The sequence below is a fragment of the Penicillium chermesinum genome (genome assembly GCF_028974085.1).
Source record: "Penicillium chermesinum strain IBT 19713 chromosome Unknown utg000002l:1.0-5270490.0:1.0-5274688.0, whole genome shotgun sequence".
Taxonomy (NCBI): Eukaryota; Fungi; Ascomycota; class Eurotiomycetes; order Eurotiales; family Aspergillaceae; genus Penicillium; species Penicillium chermesinum.
In genome coordinates, this window is record NW_026695312.1 from 1,383,914 (window position 1) to 1,408,023 (window position 24,110).

Consider the following 24,110-nt stretch of genomic DNA (forward strand, 5'->3'; position numbering starts at 1 on the left):
TGTCATTCAAGAGGATTTCTGTAAATTATAGGCCCTATCTTCGGCAGTCATATTCAACGATTTACCTTGCAAAGTGATGCTATTGCTTTTCCGCCAATCCCTTTATGATATATCAATAGTGGAATTTCATGGTTGATGGTACCAATTGGCTCCAAGTCTTCGTTTATACTAAATTACTGGATGCTAATAACACCGCCCGAGGCACTAATACTAGCAGTGTACATCGCACGGCCATTGTCAAGGTTCTGTCCATTCTCGAAAGCATGGAACACGATCTTGGACCCATCAGTGGAGAAGTCGGCCCCACCAGGCCCGCCTAGGTCTCCAACATTGCTTGGGTCTCCAGAGACAAGCAGAGGGGCATCGGGTGCCTGGACCTTTGTGTAAGGTCCACCAACCGCCGATGCTGTTGCATAGCTAACATCATATTTGAGAGTCGAGTAGATGTTGGAAGAGAACGACAGATAGTAAGTGCCGTCCACATTCACAAGACTAGGGGCCTCGATCAGAGGGCCGTCTGCATCATCACGGTCTAGAATCTGCGTTGGGTCACCGTTCGGCGTGACAGCGTCCGAGTTCAGTGCTTGGAGCATGATCGGAGTGGCGTGGGTTGTGCCGTCGCCGTCAAGGCTGTTCCCATCAATCTTATAGACCACATAGAAGGTATCTCCGTCCTTGAAGCCGTCAGGGTCGATAGCTCCTCCTGATCGAGAGGGCAAGCGATGGCGTTGTCGGCTGGGGTGTAGGGACCGGTGACGCTCGAGGACGTTGCGACCCCAACACAGTGCTTGCTCGTATCCTGGCTGGAAGTTGCGGAGAAGTACATGACGAATGTTCCATCATCCTAAAGAGTCAGCCTTCTGCTACGAGATAGCTTGAATGGAACTTGGCATACCCTCTGAATCACGTCCGGCGCCCAGACCGATGGCGATGATGCGACCCAGGAAGGGAATGGCCCAGGCAAGGCATCGGTACCAGACATGAGATCCCAGGAAGAGAAATCCGAGGACGATGCTACTTGGACATTGACATTGTTTCCGCTAGTAGCGAAGGCATAGTAACCGTCGGATGTTTGGATCAAGCAGGGGTCAGCAAAGTCTGAGTCAATAGCACGAACAGCGTCTGCGGCTGCAAGGCCAGTGTAAAGAAGGGCAGAAGCCACAGAGAGGAGGACACCAGACCCCATGATGGAAGTATACAGAAATGGACCAAACTCAGGCTCAACCAACTGTTAACCTTGCGCATGGAATGCCACCAGACTTTATAGTTTCTTCATTTTAGTACAAAACAGCCCCCACAATAAACAGTATCCCAAGACTTGAGGGCCACTAACCCATGTAGAATGGTTTGGTTTCGACATTTGGGCCCAATTTGGTCTGTGGACCCCACAAGATCTAATCTTGGCCTCGGCTTGGAATTTGGCCCCTCAGTTCCTGCAGCACGCCAATAGAAGGCAGCAGTGAACTGGAAATCGAGATTCCAGGGCAGAGAACATTGGCATTTTCTGTTTGTGGAAAATCCTATTTTCTACCTTCCCGCCAATGACGCACAGTTGTCTGAGTCCTGCGATGCAGGTACGGCTTCACAGCCTTTTTCGTCATGCCACCGCTGCTTCGACATCAATTGTTTCATGTGCTGTTTCGACAGCCACGTGGTTTATCTCGTAATTTTCGGCCCTATACAAGGATGTGGCGCGATCATGAAACAGGTCCTCATCAAGGGAATCTCTGAAGGATACCAACCTCACAATGTTACATCGTCCGTGGCTTGGCCGATTTGGAGATGCGCTCTATTCGCTGGGAATCAGTAGCTCGAGCTTGGGAGTTCTCGGAGATGATTACTCCGTCCCCAATTGAGAGCAATGACGACACTTGGTATAGAGAGCAGGTCACGAACCACTAATGCAGTGGGCATATTCCCCTTTAGGCGTGAATGGCCCCTAGAGCCTTAGAATTACTATCACCCCCTGATTATTCTGACCAGGAGATCCTGGAGATGAAAAAACTCTAGAATAATGCTTACTTGGTAAAGCATAATTTACATTCCAATTAGAATGGATTTGGCTATGCCCTTCCAAGTTCACGAGTCCCTTTTTATTTGGCCACAGAGAACCACATCTTCCCCAACCGGATGCCATTGAATGTTCGTCAGCCTTGCAGCCGCAACGGGTGTTCCCGTAGAATCGCGTCGCCTGGCTGGCGATACAACCACACCACCCTGCCCAAGCCAGGTAGGAGCGATAGTGACTATGACGCTGTCGACCAAAGACATCGATTGTGGCTCTAAAAGAGAATTGATTACTTGGGCGCCTCCTTCAACCATGATACTCCGCAGCCCGTTGCGGCGGAGGGTAACAAGCAAATCATGCCAATCAATGTGATGGCGGCCTGAGTCATTCGTTTCCATCTTCAGTGAGATATATTTGCCCCCGTATTTTTCTAGGAGCCCCGCCTTATCCGCAGGGAGTTGCTGCAGCGCTGTCACAATCCAAGGTGCTCGACCTTGCCCTTGTGCGCATAGTTGAAAGAGTTTACTATTCTCTGAGAAGTCCCATCGTGCACTAGGATCAATGACAACCGGACGGGGTTGCCCTTCGAGACCTTGTCCACCGTACCCTCCTACCCCTGCAATCCGACAGTTGAGACCTGGATCGTCGGCCAGTGCTGTGCCGACGCCAATGAGAATCCCGTCGTGTCGAGAACGCAGGTAATGTGTCATTGCCTTTGACTGAGGCCCTGATAACACGGTACGTGTCCCCGGCGCAAGCGCTAGGGCAGAGTCCAGGGATGTAGCGAATGTCAGAGTTGTGAAGGGCAAATCGGGCCGGGAAGTCGAGCGAGAGCTCGGCAAATGAGTTTCCAGGAAGGCTCTGTCGGCCTCCGGCAACTCCATTGAGTCCCTTTTACTCAGATCCATGTTCGCTTGTAGCCCGGCGCTTTTTGGCAGTAAAGATTGAGACGCAGCTTGAGGCGGAATGATGGGGATATCTGTAGCCTGAGGCCAGAAAGGGCGTTCCAATGAGTGCCTGAGGCTACAAGTTACTGTGGTCGCTCTCAAGTTGGAGAGGTTGGGAGCCTGAGACGGCGGGCCAAGCGTGGAGCCTGTTAGCGTCGCGCGGAGGTAACCGTGGCGCGAGGGACCGGCGCAACCCCTTGGTGATTGGGCGACGTTCATGGCGGGCCCTTATGTTGCCTAAAGCTGCCTGGAGCTAAACATTCGAGGACGAAATTTGAACCAAGTTTGAACCTCTTCTGAAGAAGAAAAAAAAAGTTCGAAAGGTCATATAGACTTGGCAATCTTCTGGTTTTCGTCCAGTATAGTTCACCTCTCAACCTCAATTGGGCACTGACATCCTGGACATTCTTTCACTGTACATTGCAAACGACAATGACTTCATTACCGTCAGTGCCCGTGGAACATGCCAAGTTTCTCTCCTATATACGGTCCAAACCAAGTACGCCCATCGAAGACCTGGTCAAACCATTCAATGAGTACGATGAGGTCGCTCGTCAGATATTTGCTCAAGAGCCGTCACACCCATTGGCCAAAGACAACCATGCCAACATCGTCCCCATCTTTGGTGTTGATGGCTCGGCAGAGCTAAAGATCCGAGCGCGGGATCTGGCATCCGAGACCCCAGAGGAGGCTGACAAGTATTTAATGCCTCTCGACAAGGGTTCTCGCAAAGAAAACGGCTCGCCTGCCGTGGTCCCGTCTTTCAAAGAATTCCAAGACAACTTTACTATTTTCACAGAAGGCGCACTGAGTGACATTGATTGGAGCAACACGGTCGCTGCTGGAAGCGCAGTCGTGACCTCGCTCCTTCCAGTACCGGAAAAGTATCGCGGCTCCAAGAGAGGACTTCGCCAGTACTACCACGAAGAGTTTGCACCGGCATCCGATGTCGATATATTCCTCTACGGGATGACAGAGGAGCAAGCCATTGAGAAAATAAGGCACATTGAAGATAGGATTCGGAATACGATCTTATACGAGACTACAACCATTCGAACGAAACACACCATTACCATCGTCTCACAGTATCCTACCCGCCATGTGCAGATTGTGTTGCGAATCTACAAATCCGTCGCTGAGATTCTTACCGGATTTGATGTGGATTGCTCATGCGTCGCCTACGACGGCACCAACGTTTATGCCGCACCCCGCGCCATCGCGTCTTATATCACCCAGAAAAATCAGGTTGACCTTACCAGGCGTTCTCCATCGTACGAGAACCGACTATCCAAGTATTCTCGCCGTGGGTTCGAAATCTACTGGAGTAAACTGGACCGATCCAAGGTCGACCCGGTAAGATCTTCGCAAGATGTTCTGAAGTACAAGCCTACTAACAGCAATAGACGATATTTGAGAGAAGTTTTACCCGGACGGAGGGTCTCGCAAGATTGCTAGTTCTGGAAAAGCTTCCCAAAGCCAGTCATCGCGAGGCCTACATGCAACAGAGACGAAAAGAGCGCGGGAGGCCTCCTGTGAACATCTATCTTCGTCGTAGAAAAGAGCTCAGAGGCAACATCAAGCAAGACTGGGAAGACGAGGTTCCAGAATGGCAGGAAGAGGACCAGGTTTCCAATTATCATACTTTTGTGCGTGTGACTCCATTCCGCCCATTTGCCATGCTAACGATTCCAGACCATCCCTTACGGTCAGAGATTCAACGCGCGGAAGATCGAAAAGCTTGTCTATACTCGAGATTTGCTTCTGAATGCGGAATGGAACCAGCCCAAGGACCGCCCAGTCTATCTCCATCGCCACCCAGCATTCTTCGGTGAGGTTGAACATGTCATCGGCGATTGTTGCGGTTTCTGCCCGCAACCTACAACCGAAGAGGAGAAGAAGATTGCTGAGGAGGAGAGCAAGACATATATCTCTGGAAAGATCTCGTTCATTAAGGATGATCCGGGGCGCCAGGAAATTGGAAGTTTCAACCCGATCACAGATACTGATTGGACGGGTGAGATCAGACACGAGTTATCCAACCTGAACATCTACTGACTTGAATTAGAAATGGCTTATATTGGTGGCACAGAGAGATTGTGCCAGGCGATAGTCTCCGAAGATGTTGACGCCGTAAATGCTTTCCTTGCAGAAGAGAACACGAACGTCGATTGCCGAGACTACACAGGGCGTACACCGCTGCAGCTTGCTTGTATGTCATCAAGCCCAGAGGTTGTTCAGTGCCTCGTTGATCACGGAGCGCGACTCATTGCTCGAATGGCGGATGGAAGGACAGCTCTTCATATTGCAGCTGCCCGAGGCCGTGTCGAAATTATCCGTATCCTACTCACCAAGAGCAATCAGAACGAGGAAGAGGAAGCCGCGAAAGATTCCTCAAGGAAGACTCGGGAGGGAGAGAAGACAGATGACTCTGAAGAAGGAGTCGAGAAGAAAGACGCTGATGATATGTCAAGGACATCTGCTTCCTTTGTCAAGATTGACCATGAAGATGCCTTCGAAGAGGGCGATGAGGCTCTTCTTGCGGACAAGAATGAGCTTGAGCCTGACATTTACGATATCAACGCAATATCTTGGGATAGCTTGACATCTCCACTTCACCTCGCAATCATCCATGGCCATACCGAGACAGTGAAGGAGCTTGTCACCTCCTTTGGAGCTGATGTCATGCTGCCTATCAAACATTTCGACAGTCACGGCCGAAAACCGTTGGCTGCAACTCTTACCCTGGTACTCGTCCTTTCCCTTCCGCTAGATAAAGCCAGAGAAATGTCACAGGCCCTGTTGGAAGTCGGCGCGTCGCTTTCCCAGGCGGACTTCAAGCAGAATACAGCATTGAATTTCATTGTCCAATCCGATTACTCAGAACTCATTGATATCTACATGAAGCACGATGGACCAGCAACGCAACGTGCAATAAAGCACATGACTATCGACACATGGCACCGCGGGTTCTTCACGCCTCTTATGCATGCAATCAACGCAAAGAAAGAAGAATCAATTCAGAAGCTTATCCAAGCAGGAGCCAAGATACACTTCGACCAAGCTGACTTCTTGAGCACCATGAAATCGCAGTTGAACAAGAATGACTTTTTGCTCAAAACCACTGACACCTTCATCGAGACCCATTCAAAGCAGCCAATTATTGCTGCTGTGGAGAACCAGCTGCCATTAGTAGCCCTGGAACTGCTTCGTCGGGGCGCAGACCCAAATTCTGAGCAAATGGGTTCATACTACGGGTCAGGATATACGGTGTTGGATAAAGCGAGGGAGAACCAAAATGATCTGCGAAAGTGGATATCTAAGAACTTTCCTCCATCCCCGAAAGATTCAATCGATGAACCACCGTTCTTCCACCGGAGTGATGAAGAGTATCTGCAGGAATTTCAACAAGACTCCTACAAGGCATTCTCCGGGAAAGCCCAATTACGAGAAGCTCACAGAAATTTAGAACAGACTGCCAGAGACAACGAATCGCGCAAAAGACGAGCTCGCGAACAGACAGAACAGCCCAAGGTGCTCTTGGAAAAGGCCCATATGGAAGAACTGGTTCGCAACTATGAGCTACTAGAGACTGAGCTTGTCAGATCGGGCGCCAAGCTATGGAGAGAGCTTCACCCAGAACCCGATCAGAACCAGAAACTGACAAAAAGCCCCGTGCCTCCTAAGCCTGAGAGTGTGCCAGAATTCAGGTTCGAGTTCAACTTCAATATTCCTCCCCTCAACTTCAATAGTCCTACCCTCACCCTCACGGATGAGTTGCGAGCTGGATACCTAGAATTATTTGAGGCTGCTTGGAGGGGCGACCTGCATACTATCAAGAAGTTGACTCTGGGAATGTGGGGTCCCGCACAGGACCAGCCTCCCTTGGAAATCGCCGTCTGCGACCAGTACGGATTCTCCTGTCCTTCAATCGCAATTTTGCGCGGTCATCTGCAGGTGTCTGAGGAGATTCTCGGGATCCTCAAAGCACAATACAAGGAGAAGACCGGGCCCCGGCAGAGACTTGAAATGCGCTCTGACGACTATTCAGATGACGAATCTGACAGTGATTCTAACCACGACGGTCTCGACGTTGTAGGCCGTGAGGTTGATGATCAGTTCACATACGAAAACGTGGGACAGGTAGTTACCGACGTCGAAAGCTCCGTCTCTCCTCTCGCAGCCCTCCAGAAATCCTGTAGCGCGCATTTGTTCCTTGACGAGTGGCCGGAAATCCAGCGAACAGTCTATATCCCTGCAGACACTGACTACCCGAATTGTCGAAAGTTCAATGTGTGTTCTTTGACTAAATACGCTATTGTCAAGAACGATATTTCGCTGCTCAATTTCCTACTGAAAACTCGACAGAAATGTCAAGTCTTCTCAACTCACTCCACGCCTGATTTGCTTCACGATGATTTCCAGCTTGCGATATCACTCAGCCGTATTGATTGCCTAACAAGCTTGATCCAAAAGGCGGCCGTTGGCCTGCCTCTGCAGAAGCTTGCCGAACAGTCGGGATGCGATACTGAAGAGAAGTACAAATACTATCCCGGTCTTTCCATCCGAGGCAAGAAGCGCAAGGACTGGGCGAGTGCCGGGCGAGGAGAGATCGTTATGGAGGCGCCTGAAGGACGACCACCTCTTTTGATCGCAGCTATGCAAGGAAAAATTACGGTTGTTGAATGGTTCCTGAGCACTGCCCCCGGGCGTCATTATGTTGAGTATGTCAGCTCGCATATGGAGGATGAGCATGTGCAAAAGCTCGCACGATCTAAGCTTGGACTGGAGGGTTCTATCTTGAATTGGCTTCAGACAAGGAACAACCTTGTTCTGCACTGCGCTATCATCAGTAAACCATCCGAGGAATCTGAGCGTCTCGTTAAATTTCTGGTTGAAACCCATCCTGAGTGCCTGGAAGTTCGGTCTGACAAAGGGCTTACCCCCCTGGCTTTGGCATTCTCGATCCGTCGCTTCGAGTTCGCTTGTATCTTGATCGGTGCCGGCGCTAATCAAACAACTCGAGACCGCGAAGGGCATAATTTGCTCCACCTTCTTCTTAAATCCTCATTCGGTAGCCCATGCAAAAGTCCGGACGAAATCACGCGCTTTTCTGGTCTGCTTGACCAACAGCTCCTTACAGCCATGCTGGTCGAACGAGCTAGCGGGTCTTCAAACACACCTCTCTTCCTTTGGATGGGTCTAGTCGCAGATTGCCAGGCAGGCCAGCTCCACTACAAAGCAAGCCACAAGCCCGAGTTCGATGTTCTCAACATTCTTCTGGACTTGGGCAGCTCGAACAACCAGAGACACCTGGAAATGCTGGACGGATCTGGCAACACTCCAGTGCATATGGCCGTCGAAGCAGGCTGGCCTCGATTCTTGGAGTTAATGCTGGACCGTCGCCCTGACCTCCTGTACCGCGAGAACGCAACGGGCGTCACTCCTTTCGATATGGCAGTGGATTCATGGACCAATTCGAAGACACTTTCGGTGCCGAATGTAAAGGAGCACCGATATCCCACGTATAAGGAAAACCCCTACGGACGATCTACGATTTCCTATCACCCGGACTTTGATCCCAGGTCCAAGCAGGATGTCATTTACCAAATCTGTCGAGATAGGGCTCAGCAGTTCCCCGGCAAACGAAGGCTTGTCAGTTTATATGACGCAAATGAAGTTTCGAAGAGGCTGGCTGCAATTAAGAGAAGCTGTCTAGATGACTATGGAGGGGAGGACGACGATACCAAGGACGAAGTAGATATTTGGGGTCGAAATGCCAATATCCTGTGATCATAGAAGATATATATGGATCCGGCAGGTCAGTAGGGGTGCTTTGCTATGATAGTATGCTTGCGGAAAGTATCTTCTGGTCAGTCCAATGGATTCAAGTGACATACTTATTTCTCATGAGTAGCAATCACGGGTACGGCTTTTGGTCTTGGACGTGAGCTGGCTCCGTTCTACTAAAATACTACCAGCACATAGTGCGAGTGTACTTGATGATACTCAAATGTAGACTGCGGCATATCCGCTCCAATGGATATGAAACCCATATCCATATCCGCAAGCTGCGGATCTTGGATATGAGTTCATATCCATATCCTCAATGCGGATATCCTTGGATATCCGCGCGGATATGCGGATATCCTCAAATTATCCGCACTAGCATAACTCTCGCTTACCTTCCCGAATATAGGCTGTCACCTGATCCTAATGTAGCTTACCAATCTTTCTCCCCGCCTGAAAGAAAACCATGTTTGGTCATAACAGAACCAACATCTTTAATTCACATTCTGTGGTGTGAAATATTAGGAAATGAATATGTATCTGAGATCTGATTGTGTAATGATTAAATGTGAGACTATAGACGTAAGAGAATTTGATCCTAATCTTGAGTATGGCTGTAAAATAAGGATTTTGCGGTAACTTACTTTAGAAATATATATTTGACTATTGTTAATCTTCTCTAATTTCATAATAAATAGAGTAAATAAGGAAAAAATATATATTTCTTAATAAAATATCCCGATTCTAGATTCAAAACAATGCTATCTCTTCCAGCTCTTGATATATTAGAGTTTGAAGGTATTCCGACCGTGAAAGTAAGAGAAATCATGGATAGAAGTTCTCAAGATGCGGACTTTGCAATTTTTAAAAGGGGTGTGGATATTCTGCGGATATCCGCATGACGATGTTGTTACATAAAAAATACTGGAGAAAACATAAAAATAATGCATATCTCTCGAGGTCACGGGTCTTGGCACATTTGTTGTGTTTGATATCCATTGGATATCCGCAAATATCCAACGGATATGAGGCCCATATCCAAATCCACAAGGCTGCGGATTGCGGATATGAAATCATATCCAAATCCGCAGTTTGCGGATATGGATTGCGGATATCCTTGGACATTGCGGATCGTGCCGCAGTCTACTCAAATGTTACTTGCTATCATGACAGAGGCTAGAGTAAGCTTGGTTTGGGAGAATGTGAAACTAGTCTATATCGGACCGATGAGCTTCAAAATAGCTCCCTGTCCTTCCTAGTGGTGAGCCTACGAGCATGAGAATATCATGACGCGGTTTTGTTATATAAATTAGACGCATCGTATTCAATTTATCCTTTTTGAAATCGTTCTTTTGTACTCTTCCAGCCTATGACACATCTGCTAGCAGATTCTCAATATGCAACTGCAAAGATACGGTCTGGTATTCGAAACTCTAAAGGGACAGTGTAGAAGTGGAGTACTGGTATTGTTCAGGAGGGGCATGAGAAATCTTGGCAGCACCGCAAGGTGGAGGCGGATATACAAGCGGTGGGGTATGGCAGAAAATGACAGGGCAAAAAAAAAAATATGGCGCCGTACTCTCGATCTTATCAAATCGACAAGACTACCCAAGCCATGGCTGAAGATGGCATGCTCCTGAATTTTTCTATTGGTGACAATGTCATCAAGCCAGAAGCCAAGTTCAAGGGAGGGACGTGGCGGGCTCGTCTCTCTGCGAAAAAGCGTTCCCAGCACATACCGACTGGCGACGGAGGTACGAATCGAAGAAACGCCGATTCCAAGAATCCGAATAAGATCCAGGTCCCATCTACACGGCCAGCGAAGCGACAGAAGACCAACGATTCGTCGAGAGGAGCAGGTGGCGACGGAGGTCATCGATCACGCCCTCAGCAGAAGAACCCCCACGATTTCGTCTCGTCGCTTTTCACCAGTAACCCCGAACCCAAAAATGTCGAAGAGCACAAGAAGGATGAGGATCTGGAGGACGCGAAGCCTACTAATGCCCCGCTGATCGACGGGATCGATACATTCACCAACCTGGGCCTGTCGCCCCAACTCGCCGCCCACTTGCTCACCAAACTCGAACTGAAGGCGCCGACGGCTATTCAAAAGAGCTCGATTTCGCAATTACTAAAGGAGGAAAGCGATGCGTTCATTCAGGCCGAAACGGGCTCCGGAAAGACTCTTGCCTATCTTCTCCCGCTGGTGCAGCGCCTCATCGATCTTTCGAAGGCCTCCAAAGATGCCGGGGTGCACCGCGACAGTGGATTGTTTGCGATTGTTCTCGCTCCCACTCGTGAACTGTGCAAGCAGATCTCTGTTGTCCTGGAGAACGTCCTCCGGTGTGCGAACTGGATTGTTGCGGGGACAGTCATCGGTGGAGAAAAGAAAAAGTCGGAAAAAGCGCGTTTAAGGAAAGGTCTGAATATATTGGTCGCTACTCCCGGACGGTTGGCGGACCATCTCGACAATACGGAATCTTTGGATGTCAGCAGCGTTCGGTGGTTGGTACTGGACGAAGGTGACCGCTTGATGGACTTGGGTTTCGAGGAGGAACTGCAGGGAATTGTCAAGAAACTCGATGCCCGACAACGACCGAGTCGCATTCCGGGGGTCCCCACCCGGAGAACTACAATCTTGTGTTCGGCTACATTGAAGATGAATGTTCAGCGACTGGGTGAAATTAGTTTGAAGGATGCGGTGCATATCAAGGCGAATCCAGCCGACGAGGACGTGGAAACTCGCACCAAGTCTGAGGCAGATGAGGCATTCCGGGTGCCAGCACAGTTGAAGCAGTCGTACGCCATTGTTGCTGCAAAGCTACGTTTGGTCACATTGGTTGCTTATCTGAAGAGAACTTTCATTCGGAAGGGCTCTGTGATGAAGGCTATAGTATTTGTTTCCTGTGCAGATGAGGTCGACTTTCTCTTCGAGGTCTTCTCGAGAAAGCACGGCGAGAGAGGAAACAAAACCAGCGACGATGACGAAGAATCCGAGATATCCGAAGACGAGGAAGAAAAAGCAAAGAAACCCGAAAACGACAAGCTGGCCCAGCACGGCACCGTCGCCCCAGGCACGGCCTTCTCAAATCCTTCCAACCCCGTAACGCTCCACCGACTGCACGGCTCTCTCCCTCAACACGTTCGAACATCTACCCTCAACTCATTCACACGCAGCACCACCGCCTCCGTCCTTATCTGTACCGACGTTGCATCCCGAGGACTGGATGTCCCCAACGTCGACCTAGTCATCGAATATGACCCAGCATTCAGTGCGGATGACCACACTCATCGCATCGGTCGTACCGCCCGTGTCGGGCGCGATGGCCGCGCTCTGATCTTCCTGCAACCAGGTTGCGAAGAGAACTACGTCGAGGTGCTCAAGCGTGGCTACCGAGACGGCGGCAAAGCGCTCACCCGGACGGATGCCAACGAAATTCTACGGCGCGGCTTCGGCGGCAACACAGATTCAGACCGCAAGAACAAGAATTGGGAGGAGAAGACGACAGACTGGCAGATGGACGTTGAGCGCTGGGCGCTCGAGAACCCGCAATACCTGGAGATGGCACGCCGTGCATTCCAGTCGCACGTGCGAGCCTACGCTACGCATATTGCTGCGGAGCGGAGTATGTTTGATATCAAACAGCTTCATCTGGGCCATCTTGCGAAGAGTTTTGCTTTGCGGGATCGGCCGGGCAAGATCAATGTTCCTGGTCTGCGACCTGGACAGGAGGAGACCAAGAAGGACTTCAAGGCGAGCCGTGGTGGAGCGAAGAGGAAGGCTGGAGATGATGTGCCTGCCCTGCGCCGTCTAGCACGGATGACGCCGCGCGCAAGATGAGGCAGAAGATGAAGGAGCTTTCTGGCGCCAGTGAGTTTAACTTGGCATGATTCTTTCTTTCTTTCTTTTTTTTCCATTGTACAAAAGCATTTGTCGTTTCAATAGATATCCCACAATGAGATTTTTCCGTCTTTTGATCCCGCTGCTAGCCAGTGCGTTTGATGTATCTTTTGGTTCCTTTGGTTCTGGACAGCCACAAGCGACTTTTCCGTGTGGATATCTGCTTTTGGCTCTGCCGGGGTAGTTTCTCCAAATGCAACACAATAGCAGCCGTCTTTGTGCCACTTGAGGACCGCCAGCTCTTTCATGGTTTTCCCTGAGTACACACGCACTCTGCTGTCCCAGCCAGCAGTCGCGAAAATCTTCCCGTCGCTGCGAATTTGCAGCCCCTGCTGCCCGGAATGTTTCGTATTTACCACTTTCAATGGCGCCTCCTCTTTGTAGTTGATAACCGGTACTCCGTCGACAGTCCCAGTTCCTGGGATTGGGTGTTTCACAATCAGTGAATCAGCTGATGAAGAGAGGAAGAAGTCCTTCGTGGGAGCAACATCGATAGACAGGACGGGTTGAGTGTGCGGGCGGCAGATGTAGACTTTCTCCCACATCCAAGGTTTTGAGGAGGTAGGTTCGAACTTGGCTGGCGTGAGAGGCTCTTTATGCGCGAAAACCATTACATGTCCGTCTTCGTAGGCAGATGCGACGAAGAGGTCCCCTGCAGAGGTAAAGAAGAGGTTCACGGCCATCACCATCCCCGTTTGCACCGATGGGTCAGAGGCGATCGTGGTAAGCCGGCGCTCAGACGGAAGATGGAAGATATCGATTCCGCCTGAGTCCAGCGCATTAGGGACCGCGAAGAAAGCGGCTTTTGGTGCAGCATCGCCGGATTTCTCAGCATCAGGGCTAGTAACAGTGGTCATTGAAAAGGCGCAGAAATTAAGTGCATTGACTGGCAGGGAATGTAGAAGCCATGGCTGTGCTTGGGTTTTTTGAGTCCCTGAGGAAGCTACATCAACAGGCAGAGATTTACCAAGAAAGCCTTCGTCTTCTGCCCGGATTTTCCAGACACAGAGTTTGTGATCACGGCCATGTCTGTAAGAGGTTAGTAAGGATTCGGTGACGGTTCGAAAGTGCCTCACGTGTAGATCTCAGTTATTCCTTGGCCCCTTTCGAATCCCTTCAACTCCAGAACAGCGCCGGCATGTGCTTTCCATGCGGCCACCGGTCGTTTGGTCACCAAATCCCACATGACGACCCACCCGTCGGCGTCTCCTGAGACCAGCCGCAGATTCCGCGAAAAGACATTCAAGGCATGTATTGGAGCGGCATGCCCGCGGAGAACATACAAAGGAGTGGCGGGGCCATTTAGAAGCTGTGAATCCTCCGCCATTTCCGAGTCGCTTCGCGTATTGTTGCTGGTTTACGTGCCTGCAAGGATGGCGGCGCGATAAGAGATAACCCTGTACCGCCTTCGCCTCCCCACGTCATTCCAGGTGGATGCTCGAGAGTTATGAAACGTTAGTTGCGATAGCGATCATTCTGATGCCTGGAGCTGCTTTAGTCATATTGATTCGGGGTTATTTGAAAAATTGAAATCGACACATGAAATCCTCAACCAAGGGGGCAGATATTGTAAAGTGGTTGGCCTGGCCCAGGACTATGAGCATACGTGATGTCGAAATACGAGGAATTAGAGTCTCCATAGAGAGTCAGGAATTCGTACAATTGTTCGACATTTGATCAAGCTAGGATTGCCTAATAAATAGTATTGGTGGGTATATAACAACTTCAGAAGAACAAGCCTCAAAGAATCAGACAAGATAAGCGTCATAAGGATAGTTGTCGGCCCGATGATGATGAGGAGGAACATAGAAGCCTTGATATGGATGATGGTCCATCGAAAGATCCGTCGAATTCAAAAATGGATTAAGGTTGCTTGGTTGTCCAAATACGTAATCGCTGTGTATCTGAGCGGGATCGAGAGTTTCCGGATGAATCCAACCCCAAGAACGTTTCAAGTCGTCCTTGACCCGGTCAATAGAATGAGCGGACCCGATGCTAATATTCTCAAGTATACGCAAAGCTTCCTCTTGCGCACCCCGTAACTGAAGACTGGCCGCGGCAATACCTAGGCAAGGTACCAAGGTGTTTGCGATGCTTGGATCTTTCGAGTTTGCAGCATAAGCGCATATACTATGAGAATGCTCTTGCTGTATGTTCTTGTACGACTCGGGCAGTGGATGGATCATTGCAAGCAAGAAAGAAGTCGCGTGGTAGAATAGACGAGCAACGGTTGCAGTGCGCTTGGTTAACCTGTAGGAATAAGCAAAGGCTGTATCTATGAAGCAGGAAACGCCTACCAAATCTTTGGGAAGTGGGATTCAGATTCCACTTGCCATGGCTGAATTTGAAAGATTGGCTTCATTGATCGTGGACAAGAGTTGTTCCACTGCTCACACAAGGCGTAATAATGGTTCCATTCTTGCAGTACCTCGTTCCTCCGCGAATCCGAGACTATCAAATCTTCTGGGTGCCACAGTTGAATAGTAGCGCGGAAATTTAAAACTTTTGCACATATGTAGATAATGCGCTGCAGCCATACCTCATCTCCCTTCCAGTGAGGTTGCGCGTGATCCATGTTCATATCAATTCCCCAGGTGTCGGGGTCCCATGATAATAACCAATTGTGTTGTAGGCAGTTGAGGAGCTCAATTTTGACACTGATCCAAAAACAGGCCCCACCAAGGGAGGGTGTCTTTGCGTTCCATCTACATTCTCGAATCAAAGCTCTTGATCCAGCAAGATGGTTTTTTGTTGATGCGGTGTTTGGCAACATCCACTCGTATATACCAAGAGCTAGCGCGACAACAGTACACAAAACCGAGTCACGATTGGGGTCTTGCATACTATTCAAAAGATCTTCTGAAGCTACTTCGTAATAATGAGCTGCTTTGTGTTCCTGCGACGGGTCGCCGATCGACAGATGCCGAGCACCGCACGCAAGAAGAGCTTTGAGCAACATAGGCTGGTCAATAGCATGCAATGGCAATAACTCGGTGAACTATAAACCTGTCAGCTGAGGTTCTATGGTGCCTGAGAATGGAGAACGGAGAACTCACGTGCTTTGCGGGATCTGTACAGTCCACCCAGGGGCCGACTGCATCTACAAAAGCCTGCAATAGCAGGGACTGTTCGGGGTCCATCAAATACGAGGGGCTGTATTGTTTGAGCGTCAATTTCCGAGCGAAATTGGAAGTCCCATGAGGGAGGAGCTCATCACCCGGTACAAGATGCGTCTCATGCCAGGCATCAGCGCCGAAGAGAAAGTCGGATTGAGAGTCTAACCCAGCATGATCAAAGGATTGAGCGACTGATTGGAACAGACTGGCCAGCTGGTCAGGTCCCATCATATTGAAAGCATCTTGCTGAAGCTGCCTCCTTTCTTGAATCGGGCTTTCCGGCTGGATGGGCGGATATCGCTCAGACCCACCGACATATTCCGATGCAATAAATCGAGAGTCATCTCGGAATGTCACCTTCGATCCGTTCGGACGATCAATAACCTGCGGGGGCGCAACGGTTTGAATATCGATAAAGTTTAATCTGACCCCGCGGCGGCAGACTCTGTTGGATTTGCGACAATTCAGGCACCGGCCCAGCGCTTCGTCGCATTTTCAAGTGCCGCTCCCGACATGTGAGACATCCCGTCCGAGTTCTTTTGGCCTTCGTCTCCGCCGATTCGGTTTTCTTGCGGGAGGCGCTTGAGGGCCGTGGTGAACTGCTATTGCGGCTTGTCGGAGTCCCTTCCGAATCAGCCCGTGGGGATAGAGACTTGGACTGAGCCCGAGTCCTTTTGAGATTCATCGTCATATGTCTAAGTCGTAAATCTTCTTATCGTCTAATCTCCAGCGCCGATCGAGGAGACCAGGTCCCGAGCTGACAACACGTTTCTGAGTAGGCTGAATTTTGTAGTCGTTCTTCCTCGACATGCCATATTCGCTATCCGCATCAAGAGTATTCGTAGGATTGACGCAAGTGGTGAACGCTCGATTATGCAAATTGAAGTCCTGATAGAGCGACTGCTTCCTTATCGCGAGATCTGAGGGCGGCTGCAAAGGGTATGAAGGGAAGGCAAAGGGCCAAGAAACTCTGAGCGATGTCAGTCCACTGATGCTGAAGAGATTGTGAGAATACACACCAACCCATCGCCTTGTAAGGGCTAAACTGCTGCAGCCCCGCGAGTCATCGAGGTTAGAAAATGTTGCGGAGCGGGCACGGAGCAAAAGAGGAAAGTGGATCTTCCGGATAAGGGCCGAAAAGATGTATGGACTGTCCAGAATGGCGTCTATGTATGGACTGTCCAGAATGGCGTGTATCTAACCGGGAGGAGTGTACGGAGTACCGGCGCATGCCATTGTTTGGTTTATTTCGACTATCATTCTGGACTTAAGGTTCGCTTCAAGTTCACGCATACGCTAACAGTGTTTTGGTAGAAATCATTCGCGACTACCGGCGGTCAAGCCGGGGCAGTCGCAATGGAATATGGAACAAAAGCATGACAAGACCCCAAACTGCAGCTGACAAAAACGTAATACGAAGTGACAAGGAATAAGCTTTGACAACTGAATGGCTGTTAACGGAATTCTTTCAAGCCTGCGATGAGTACCTACCTTCATGTTGATGCACTGAATCAAGATCCGCAATCGCGCGGATAGACCTGCGAACAAGAGTAATTATGTGACTCTTCTCGGGCCCCGTCACTTGTTGCTCGAGTTCGTAGAGAAGGGTGTTCTGGAGAATCCAGCTACTGATCGAGACGCCCATCACAGATCCAAGGTTTCTCGCCAAACCCACCGTAGTAGTCGCCACGGCTTGATCGTCTTGTTCACTGGTAGCCAGGATGGAAACCATGAGAGACGGGAATGAAAATCCTTGACCAAGACTGGAAAATGAGACACAGACCATCGCCAGAGCACTAGGCGTATCGATACCCATTGAGCCAGCGGCACAGCCTCCAACTAGCATGCAGAGGCCTCCGACGATGATAGTCGGTTTCATACGTTTGGACCAAGTGATGAGAAAGCCAGTACCAACACTGGATGCGGTCACAGCAATAGATGCCGCAACAAGCCGCAGACCCGAGTCCGTCGGACTGGCCAGCTTCACTGCCTGGAAGTATAGCGGAGCGTTGAACATCATGGTGTTGACAGAGACTGCCCCGAAAAAGTTGCCGAATATGATACTCGCGCGAGGGTTCTTGGACAGAAGCTCGACAGGCAAGACTGCTCGTGGCACACCCCGTTCGTAAAGCACAAGGGTGATTGCCAGGATGACAGATGCTACCAATGATGTGATAACTAAGGGGTGCGCCCATGGAAAAACATTGCCGCCCAGATTCAATCCCATAATCAGCAGAGTCACGGATGCAATAAGGAGGATAGATCCACTGAAATCGATGGTCCGGAGGAGTGCCCGCCCAGATGCACTACCATCATCAAGCTGCTTCTTTCCGAGAGAAGATGGGACAGTCACAACGGCTGTAATGAAGTAGACGAATATAAAGGGCAGCTGAACCTGGAAGGCGCCACGCCAGCCAATCTTATCGCAAAGAAGACCACCAAACGCAAGACCTAAGCAGCTACCAGTCCCTAGGCATAGATTAATGTAAGACTGATACACACCCCGATACTCGAGACGCACCAGGTCACTGGAGAGAATCTGCCCCATGGAGAAAACTCCACCAGCACCGAGGCCACACAATGCACGAGCCGCGATGAAACTGGCTATACTCTGAGCTAAGCCACACCATGCTGTAGTCACGAAGAACATGAAAATAGAGAAAAGATAGACTGGTTTTCTGCCAATCGCATCAGAGATGCGCCCTAGTATTGGCATGAATGCGGTCGAGGTCAAAAGAAACGCAGTTGACAGCCATGATGCAGAATTTGCTGCATTGAAATAAGAGGTGATCACCGGATGGCTAGAAGCCATCAGCGTCGAATCAAAGAATCCAATCACATACCCGAGCATGATGCCCGAGAAGATCATCCAGAATCGCGTCGGGGATACGTCGATGAATCGAGCTGCGTAGCTGCCATCATCCTGCTCTACCCGGTCGGTCAATGCAGAAGAGTTGCGCGTTTTCCCTGAGACATTGGAGCGCGACCTTTCCAGAGCCGGTTCGGCGCCTAACAGGGGGGATATAGGGTCGACTTGACTCTGGAATGGCACACTTGGGTCAAGGCCCCCAGACTCGACAGCTGACGACTCCGTCTCATAATTCTCATTCTGGGTAATGCTCTGATATTGCGTGCTTGGAGAGGCTGGGTTATCCGGCAGAAGCGGGGCTGCCTCCGAGATCCAAGGAACAGAATTGTCGCTCATCTTGGCAAAGACCTGGACACTAAAGCACGCGTGGGAGAGCCAAGCAAGCTCTTATGGTGTGTCCATCGCAGGAGTCGCAGAGGATGGTAGCGGAGAGAGTCTTATTGTGGAGCTGTGGGTTAAGCCGGGTGGCGGAAGGGGCTAACTTCTACCAGCTCCAGCTGAAGCCTGCAGCTTCGTATGCACGGAAAAGCAATTACGCCCTTAGGCATTGCTGCATACATGGATTACGTGTTTGCTCGATCTAGTCCTGTTGGGTTCTCCGTATATTAGAATTCCAATATTACCAAGTCTTAAGGGCAAGGCCTACAGAATTCATTTTTCGGCCATCACCAACTCGACTCTAGTACATAAATGACTACGTCAGAAATCGGCTTATTCGCTGATTGCCAAGCTACAGAACCAAGTCAAGCCATGTGCGCCGCGTATCAACGGACGCTTTTCAGTTATGTTCTACTCTGATGCCAAAGGAGAAAGCCAAGTAAAGATTTGTTTGATCACTTCTGTGTCAATTGTGAGCTCGTTATGAGCTGGTCATGAGCTAGGTATGAGGTCTAACTCATAGAGGGCCTCGAAAAAACGTAGCAAAACCTTGGAGAGAGTTCTGACGCTAAACTCAGCAAGAATGCGACCCGCAAATGCATGCATGTTTCTATACAAAATCGCTCCAGCACTGCCTTCATGCATGTAAACCGAACGCCACGCATCAACCCGATTGTTGTTATGCAATGCAAATGTCAAAGTTCCCACGTTCCCGATGTCCGTACGCCATTCATATGCAACCGCTGAAGTCTAGAGAACTCATAGACACTACGCAAAAAGAAAGAAAAAAAAATTCAAATGAAGAGAAGGGCATCACTGTGGCGTGGTGGTTCGCGACTTTGAGAGTCGTCCGCTGCGACGGGGCCCCTTCTTCGGTGCAGGCTTCATCTTTTCGACGGCCTGAGCTTCGGGAGAAGCATTTCTCAGCTTGCCATCCGATTCGTTTTTCACAGGCTTCATGGCCTCTGCTTCCTCGGAATTTGGCTCGAGCTTCACTTTCTCAAGGGCTTCTGCCTTGGATTTGTCGGACTTAGCTTTGGCAGCTTCCGAGTGCATCTAATGGACGTCAGTAACTCATCTAACTCATGAAAGGATGAAGGGTAAGCTTACCCTAAGGTTCAGCGAGACAACCTCGTTATGGTCATCCCGGAAAGAGATCCCCACGCCCATTGTTAAGTTGGATATCAGCCTCTTCCGGGGTCTACCTCGCGAGGTCGCCGGGCGTGGACTCTCGGAGTCGTCGTCACTGTCATCCGCAGAGCGCTTGCTCCCCGTACTGTAGGGGAGGATGATCGGGACACGCGCAAGTTTGATTTGAAGGTCGAACCCAGGGGAAGCCTCTTTTCTGAGTCGGTCTTCTCGCCGAGCAGAGCTGTAAAGGCTCGGTCAATGTCACCACGACACTTTTGAAGCATATCCACGATCGTGTCTCGGTCGTATCGCCCGCCGAGCTCATCGTGAATATGCTGAATATCAAGAGGTGGTGAGAGTTCAACGGCAGAGTCATGAGCGGTGTAGGTGGTGTCGGGGGTAGAGCGGGAGGTGTCGGAAATAGAGGTAGGAACGGTGTCTTGGGAGTCGCGGCGAGTGATGGGGTCCTCGGACTTAACGGGACAGGCTTTTGCGTCAATGAGCTCGCCAGTTATTACTTCCTTTTCGTCATTTGTGGGCGGCTTTGACAGCAAGCCTTCGTGCTCGCTCTTGATCGGATGCACGGTAGAGTAGTGTTTGAAGTCCTACCCCCAATCAGTAAAAACCTCGGTTAAATTCTGAGCGAGGGACCTACGTGGAAAGCAATGTGAATTGCTTCGCGCTTCTCCTCCCCAGCGTTGAAGTCGCGGAAGCGTTGTACACCATCCATGGTGTATACATTGATATCTACTCGGAACGCTTGACAGAAGGCCTGCAAGTGTTCCGAGCTTCCCCGCTCGCCATTCTTGCGGGTTGAGGCAATCATCTCTTCGAACCTGCGCTCCATGTCGTCTGCCGAGGGGATCCCAACAGCTGCGGAACGCGTCGCATACGCGGACGCCGCGGCACGTTTGGGGCGACGGCGCTCACCACCCTCAGCAGCTACGAACTGCATAAAAAAGCCTTTGTGGCTCACCATATGGTCCGCCAATGTCTGTCGTATGGCCTGTGCGTGGCCGAAATCGCCATACATCTGGTCGGAGAGGGAATAGTAGAGGCAATTGCCTATAGTAACGCGTCAACAACAACAAGCACATTGAGAGCAGAGCTTCGAGTGGCTCGCTAAAATAGGATACAAGGATAGGTTAGTTCTTACCATCTCCCTCAGTAGGAAGGGCGAAGAGCCCGTGCTCCTTCAAGGAGGGCAACTCCAAGCTTGTTTGGCGCATAGCTTGCTGTTGCGGGAACGAAGACGTGGAAAATGAAGAAGAGGAAAGGGCACTGGGGGAAGCATAGTGTAGCTTTTCTAGCTGAGAAGAATTGCTCGGGGTGAATATGTTGTGTTCTAATTCACTGTGTTGCAGTCTACCATACGACTCCACCGAGTCAAGAGCACCATTCAGTGAATGTTGTCCCTTTAGTATGGGCACGATTCTGCCGTGTGTGTCAAGGGACATCTTGGATAATACCCGGCCTGAGCCCAGATCGTCATTTAGTATAAAAAAAGATATGGTCTAGACGAGGTTCTTGAAGGAGGGCGAAGAATTATTTTTGAGATGAAAAGAAGCCACAAAGCAAACCCGCAGAGTGAATTAGCCCTGCGGGTGCGATGGACAAAAGGAAATTCCAGCTTCGCCCAGATTTGCATCCCGAGTTCCCAGGCGGTGAGACGCTGATCGACGCTGATTGGGCCACACGTGAGGCTTTACCTACCATGACATCGCTCTTCTCCCATTTTAGGCGGCTCACAATTCCCAACCCATGGGCTCAATTGGACTGCTAGCTTACGGGAATCGTCTACCAAGGGGTAACTGTGATTCTGCTCTCGGCTTTCCATCCCTAGGTCAAGTTAATTTGATCAATCAAGACCCTCGGGTGTGAAGTGTGATCCATTCGATTCAAGGAACCTGGTGGAGCCCGGGCAATAGGGAGCGGGACAATACGGGGAGAAGGATCTCAAGGCCTAGTACTTTACTGCTGGCTGATTGAAGCTTTTTGCGCTTTGTAGCATGCTACGGTACTTCTGGGTCCCGTATCCTACCCCTTAAATCGAGCTTTATGCTAATAAAAAGTTCAGCGAAGATTACTGTGATGACCCAATGAGTGTGGAGAGGGTATCAAGCTTGTTTTTACCCCGTAAGCCTCCGCGTCTCCACCTGGAAAACTTTGGCGCGTCCCCGGTATTTGATACATTTCATTCGTTCTTGTCTCACACCGCCTCCCCACTTGAAACTAAATTAGAAGCTGTTTGACCCGGCCATACCACTGTTAATTACGAGGGCTAATCGGTCTAATCGGTCTAATCAATGGGCCCATAGATAACGGCGGCTAGCGAGGGTCTTCTCACCCCGCTTCGGAGAGTTGACGGAGCATTATCTTGATATATAAGACCCTCTACGAGTTCCCGCCGCGTCTTTGAGGTCATTGGCTGTTGTTTTCTTAAAAGCACTTAAATTTTCGAAGTTCAAAATGTCTCGTAACATCGTGGTCCTGGGGTAAGTGACCTTCAATAGGAGCAACAAGCTGTACAGAGCTCCACTAATAGACCGTCAAGAGCTGGTGTTTCGGGCTTGACCACTGCATATCTGCTATCTCAAGACCCGTCAAAAAAGATCACAGTAGTAGCGAAGCATATGCCTGGCGATTACGATATTGAATATGCTTCTCCATGGGCTGGTGCCAACTACTTGCCGTAAGTCTCTGATAGTCTTGAGTCTGACCCGTGGACTGTGCTGATCAGGTTATATAATAGTGTCGGAAAGAAAGGAACCCCGCATCAGAGCTGGGAGCGAAGTACCTGGCCTGTATTGAAAAAGATCGCTGAAAATCACCCAGAAGCGGGCATACATTTTTTGGGTATGATGCTTATACTATCATTCCATTCAGTCATTCCCATTTGCTCTAAAACGCCTCAGATGCTATCGTGGAGAACCGTGTCAAGGACAGGCAGTCGACCACAGGAATATGGTTCGCGGAACTGGTACAACAAAACCCGTGGTATAAGGATGTTGTACCTGACGTATGTAAATCGACTGATTGGGAGACACGTGCGCTAATAATCTCTAGTTTCAAAACATCCCTCGAGACAGGTTAGCCCCCGGAATCGACGGTGCTCAGAAATTTACATCGGTATGCATCAACACGGCCATTTATCTGCCATGGCTTGTTGGGCAATCCGTCAAAATGGAGCGGTCTTTAAGAGAGCCAATTACACACATATCTCTCAGGCAGCTGACGCTCACCATTCCGGGCAAAAGGCCGACGTGGTAGTCAACTGCACCGGCCTCTCTTCCAAGAAGCTCGGTGGGGTCCTAGATGATGCGATGTATCCCGCGCGGGGCCAAATCGTCGTGGTCCGTAATGACCCAGGTCCGATGTACACGGTATCTGGGACCGATGACGGAGAGGATGAGGTGTTATACATCATGACTCGTGCTGCGGGTAAGTCAAACCTTTATATAAATTCCATTGAGCGTTGGCTGATTCTGAATAGGCGGCGGTACTATACTGGGAGGATCATATCAGAGAAACAACTGGGATCCTTTGCCGGATCACAACTTAGCAAATCGAATTATGCAGCGGGCTGTTACGGCTTGCCCGCAGCTTGTCAAGGACGGGAAAGGAATCGAAGGGCTGGATATCGTACGCCACGGCGTCGGTTTGCGACCTGTCCGTGAGGGAGGACCTCGTATTGAGAAGGAGCAGATCAATGGAGTTAGAGTAGTCCATAACTATGGCCACGGCGGCTTCGGCTACCAAGCTTCTTTTGGCTGCGCTGAGGCTGCTGCAACACTAGTCAAGGAGGTCTTACAGGAGATTCCTAAGGCCAAACTTTAAGAATCAGGATTTGACTGGCATTCGAGAATTTGCCACTTTCTTCTGAGTCGTTCAACATGCTGCAACGAGTAACGAAGTAGCCTACTCGCTAAACATGACGTCAATGAAGTCGAGGGGATTGTACTGCGTAGGCAGA

General features: G+C 50.1%; 9 protein-coding genes across 9 annotated transcripts; 3 read left to right on the top strand and 6 right to left on the bottom strand.

Annotated features, from left to right (window-relative positions):
• Window positions 1–173: 173 nt before the first annotated feature.
• N7468_001321 (glycoside hydrolase family 43 protein) lies at window positions 174–1,186 on the bottom strand (the record flags this gene model as incomplete). Its single annotated transcript, XM_058470618.1, has 2 exons — window positions 174–803; window positions 896–1,186. The coding sequence occupies 2 exons, from the start codon at window positions 1,184–1,186 to the stop codon at window positions 174–176; spliced, it is 921 nt and encodes a 306-aa protein (XP_058333759.1).
• An 893-nt stretch (window positions 1,187–2,079) lies between these two features.
• N7468_001322 (RibD family protein) lies at window positions 2,080–3,174 on the bottom strand (the record flags this gene model as incomplete). The annotated part of the gene is made up of 1 exon (XM_058470619.1): window positions 2,080–3,174. One exon carries the CDS (start codon window positions 3,172–3,174, stop codon window positions 2,080–2,082), a length of 1,095 nt encoding a protein of 364 aa, XP_058333760.1.
• A 213-nt stretch (window positions 3,175–3,387) lies between these two features.
• On the top strand, window positions 3,388–8,745 carry N7468_001323 (uncharacterized protein; the record flags this gene model as incomplete). The annotated part of the gene is made up of 4 exons (XM_058470620.1): window positions 3,388–4,308; window positions 4,359–4,601; window positions 4,648–4,969; window positions 5,021–8,745. 4 exons carry the CDS (start codon window positions 3,388–3,390, stop codon window positions 8,743–8,745), a joined length of 5,211 nt encoding a protein of 1,736 aa, XP_058333761.1.
• An 861-nt stretch (window positions 8,746–9,606) lies between these two features.
• On the bottom strand, window positions 9,607–9,867 carry N7468_001324 (uncharacterized protein; the record flags this gene model as incomplete). Its single annotated transcript, XM_058470621.1, has 1 exon — window positions 9,607–9,867. The coding sequence occupies one exon, from the start codon at window positions 9,865–9,867 to the stop codon at window positions 9,607–9,609; it is 261 nt and encodes an 86-aa protein (XP_058333762.1).
• A 490-nt stretch (window positions 9,868–10,357) lies between these two features.
• Window positions 10,358–12,583, top strand: dbp7 (putative ATP-dependent RNA helicase; the record flags this gene model as incomplete). Its single annotated transcript, XM_058470622.1, has 1 exon — window positions 10,358–12,583. One exon carries the CDS (start codon window positions 10,358–10,360, stop codon window positions 12,581–12,583), a length of 2,226 nt encoding a protein of 741 aa, XP_058333763.1.
• Window positions 12,584–12,681: 98 nt separating this feature from the next.
• Window positions 12,682–13,970, bottom strand: N7468_001326 (WD40 repeat domain-containing protein; the record flags this gene model as incomplete). The annotated part of the gene is made up of 2 exons (XM_058470623.1): window positions 12,682–13,672; window positions 13,720–13,970. The coding sequence occupies 2 exons, from the start codon at window positions 13,968–13,970 to the stop codon at window positions 12,682–12,684; spliced, it is 1,242 nt and encodes a 413-aa protein (XP_058333764.1).
• Window positions 13,971–16,446: 2,476 nt separating this feature from the next.
• N7468_001327 (putative MFS multidrug transporter) lies at window positions 16,447–18,964 on the bottom strand (the record flags this gene model as incomplete). The annotated part of the gene is made up of 2 exons (XM_058470624.1): window positions 16,447–16,956; window positions 17,267–18,964. The coding sequence occupies 2 exons, from the start codon at window positions 18,962–18,964 to the stop codon at window positions 16,447–16,449; spliced, it is 2,208 nt and encodes a 735-aa protein (XP_058333765.1).
• Window positions 18,965–19,819: 855 nt separating this feature from the next.
• N7468_001328 (OTU domain-containing protein) lies at window positions 19,820–21,594 on the bottom strand (the record flags this gene model as incomplete). Its single annotated transcript, XM_058470625.1, has 5 exons — window positions 19,820–20,062; window positions 20,117–20,378; window positions 20,411–20,742; window positions 20,793–21,202; window positions 21,294–21,594. The coding sequence occupies 5 exons, from the start codon at window positions 21,592–21,594 to the stop codon at window positions 19,820–19,822; spliced, it is 1,548 nt and encodes a 515-aa protein (XP_058333766.1).
• A 1,012-nt stretch (window positions 21,595–22,606) lies between these two features.
• Window positions 22,607–23,974, top strand: N7468_001329 (FAD-dependent oxidoreductase; the record flags this gene model as incomplete). Its single annotated transcript, XM_058470626.1, has 7 exons — window positions 22,607–22,632; window positions 22,692–22,829; window positions 22,890–22,993; window positions 23,053–23,156; window positions 23,204–23,266; window positions 23,365–23,578; window positions 23,631–23,974. 7 exons carry the CDS (start codon window positions 22,607–22,609, stop codon window positions 23,972–23,974), a joined length of 993 nt encoding a protein of 330 aa, XP_058333767.1.
• Between the last annotated feature and the right edge of the window lie 136 nt (window positions 23,975–24,110).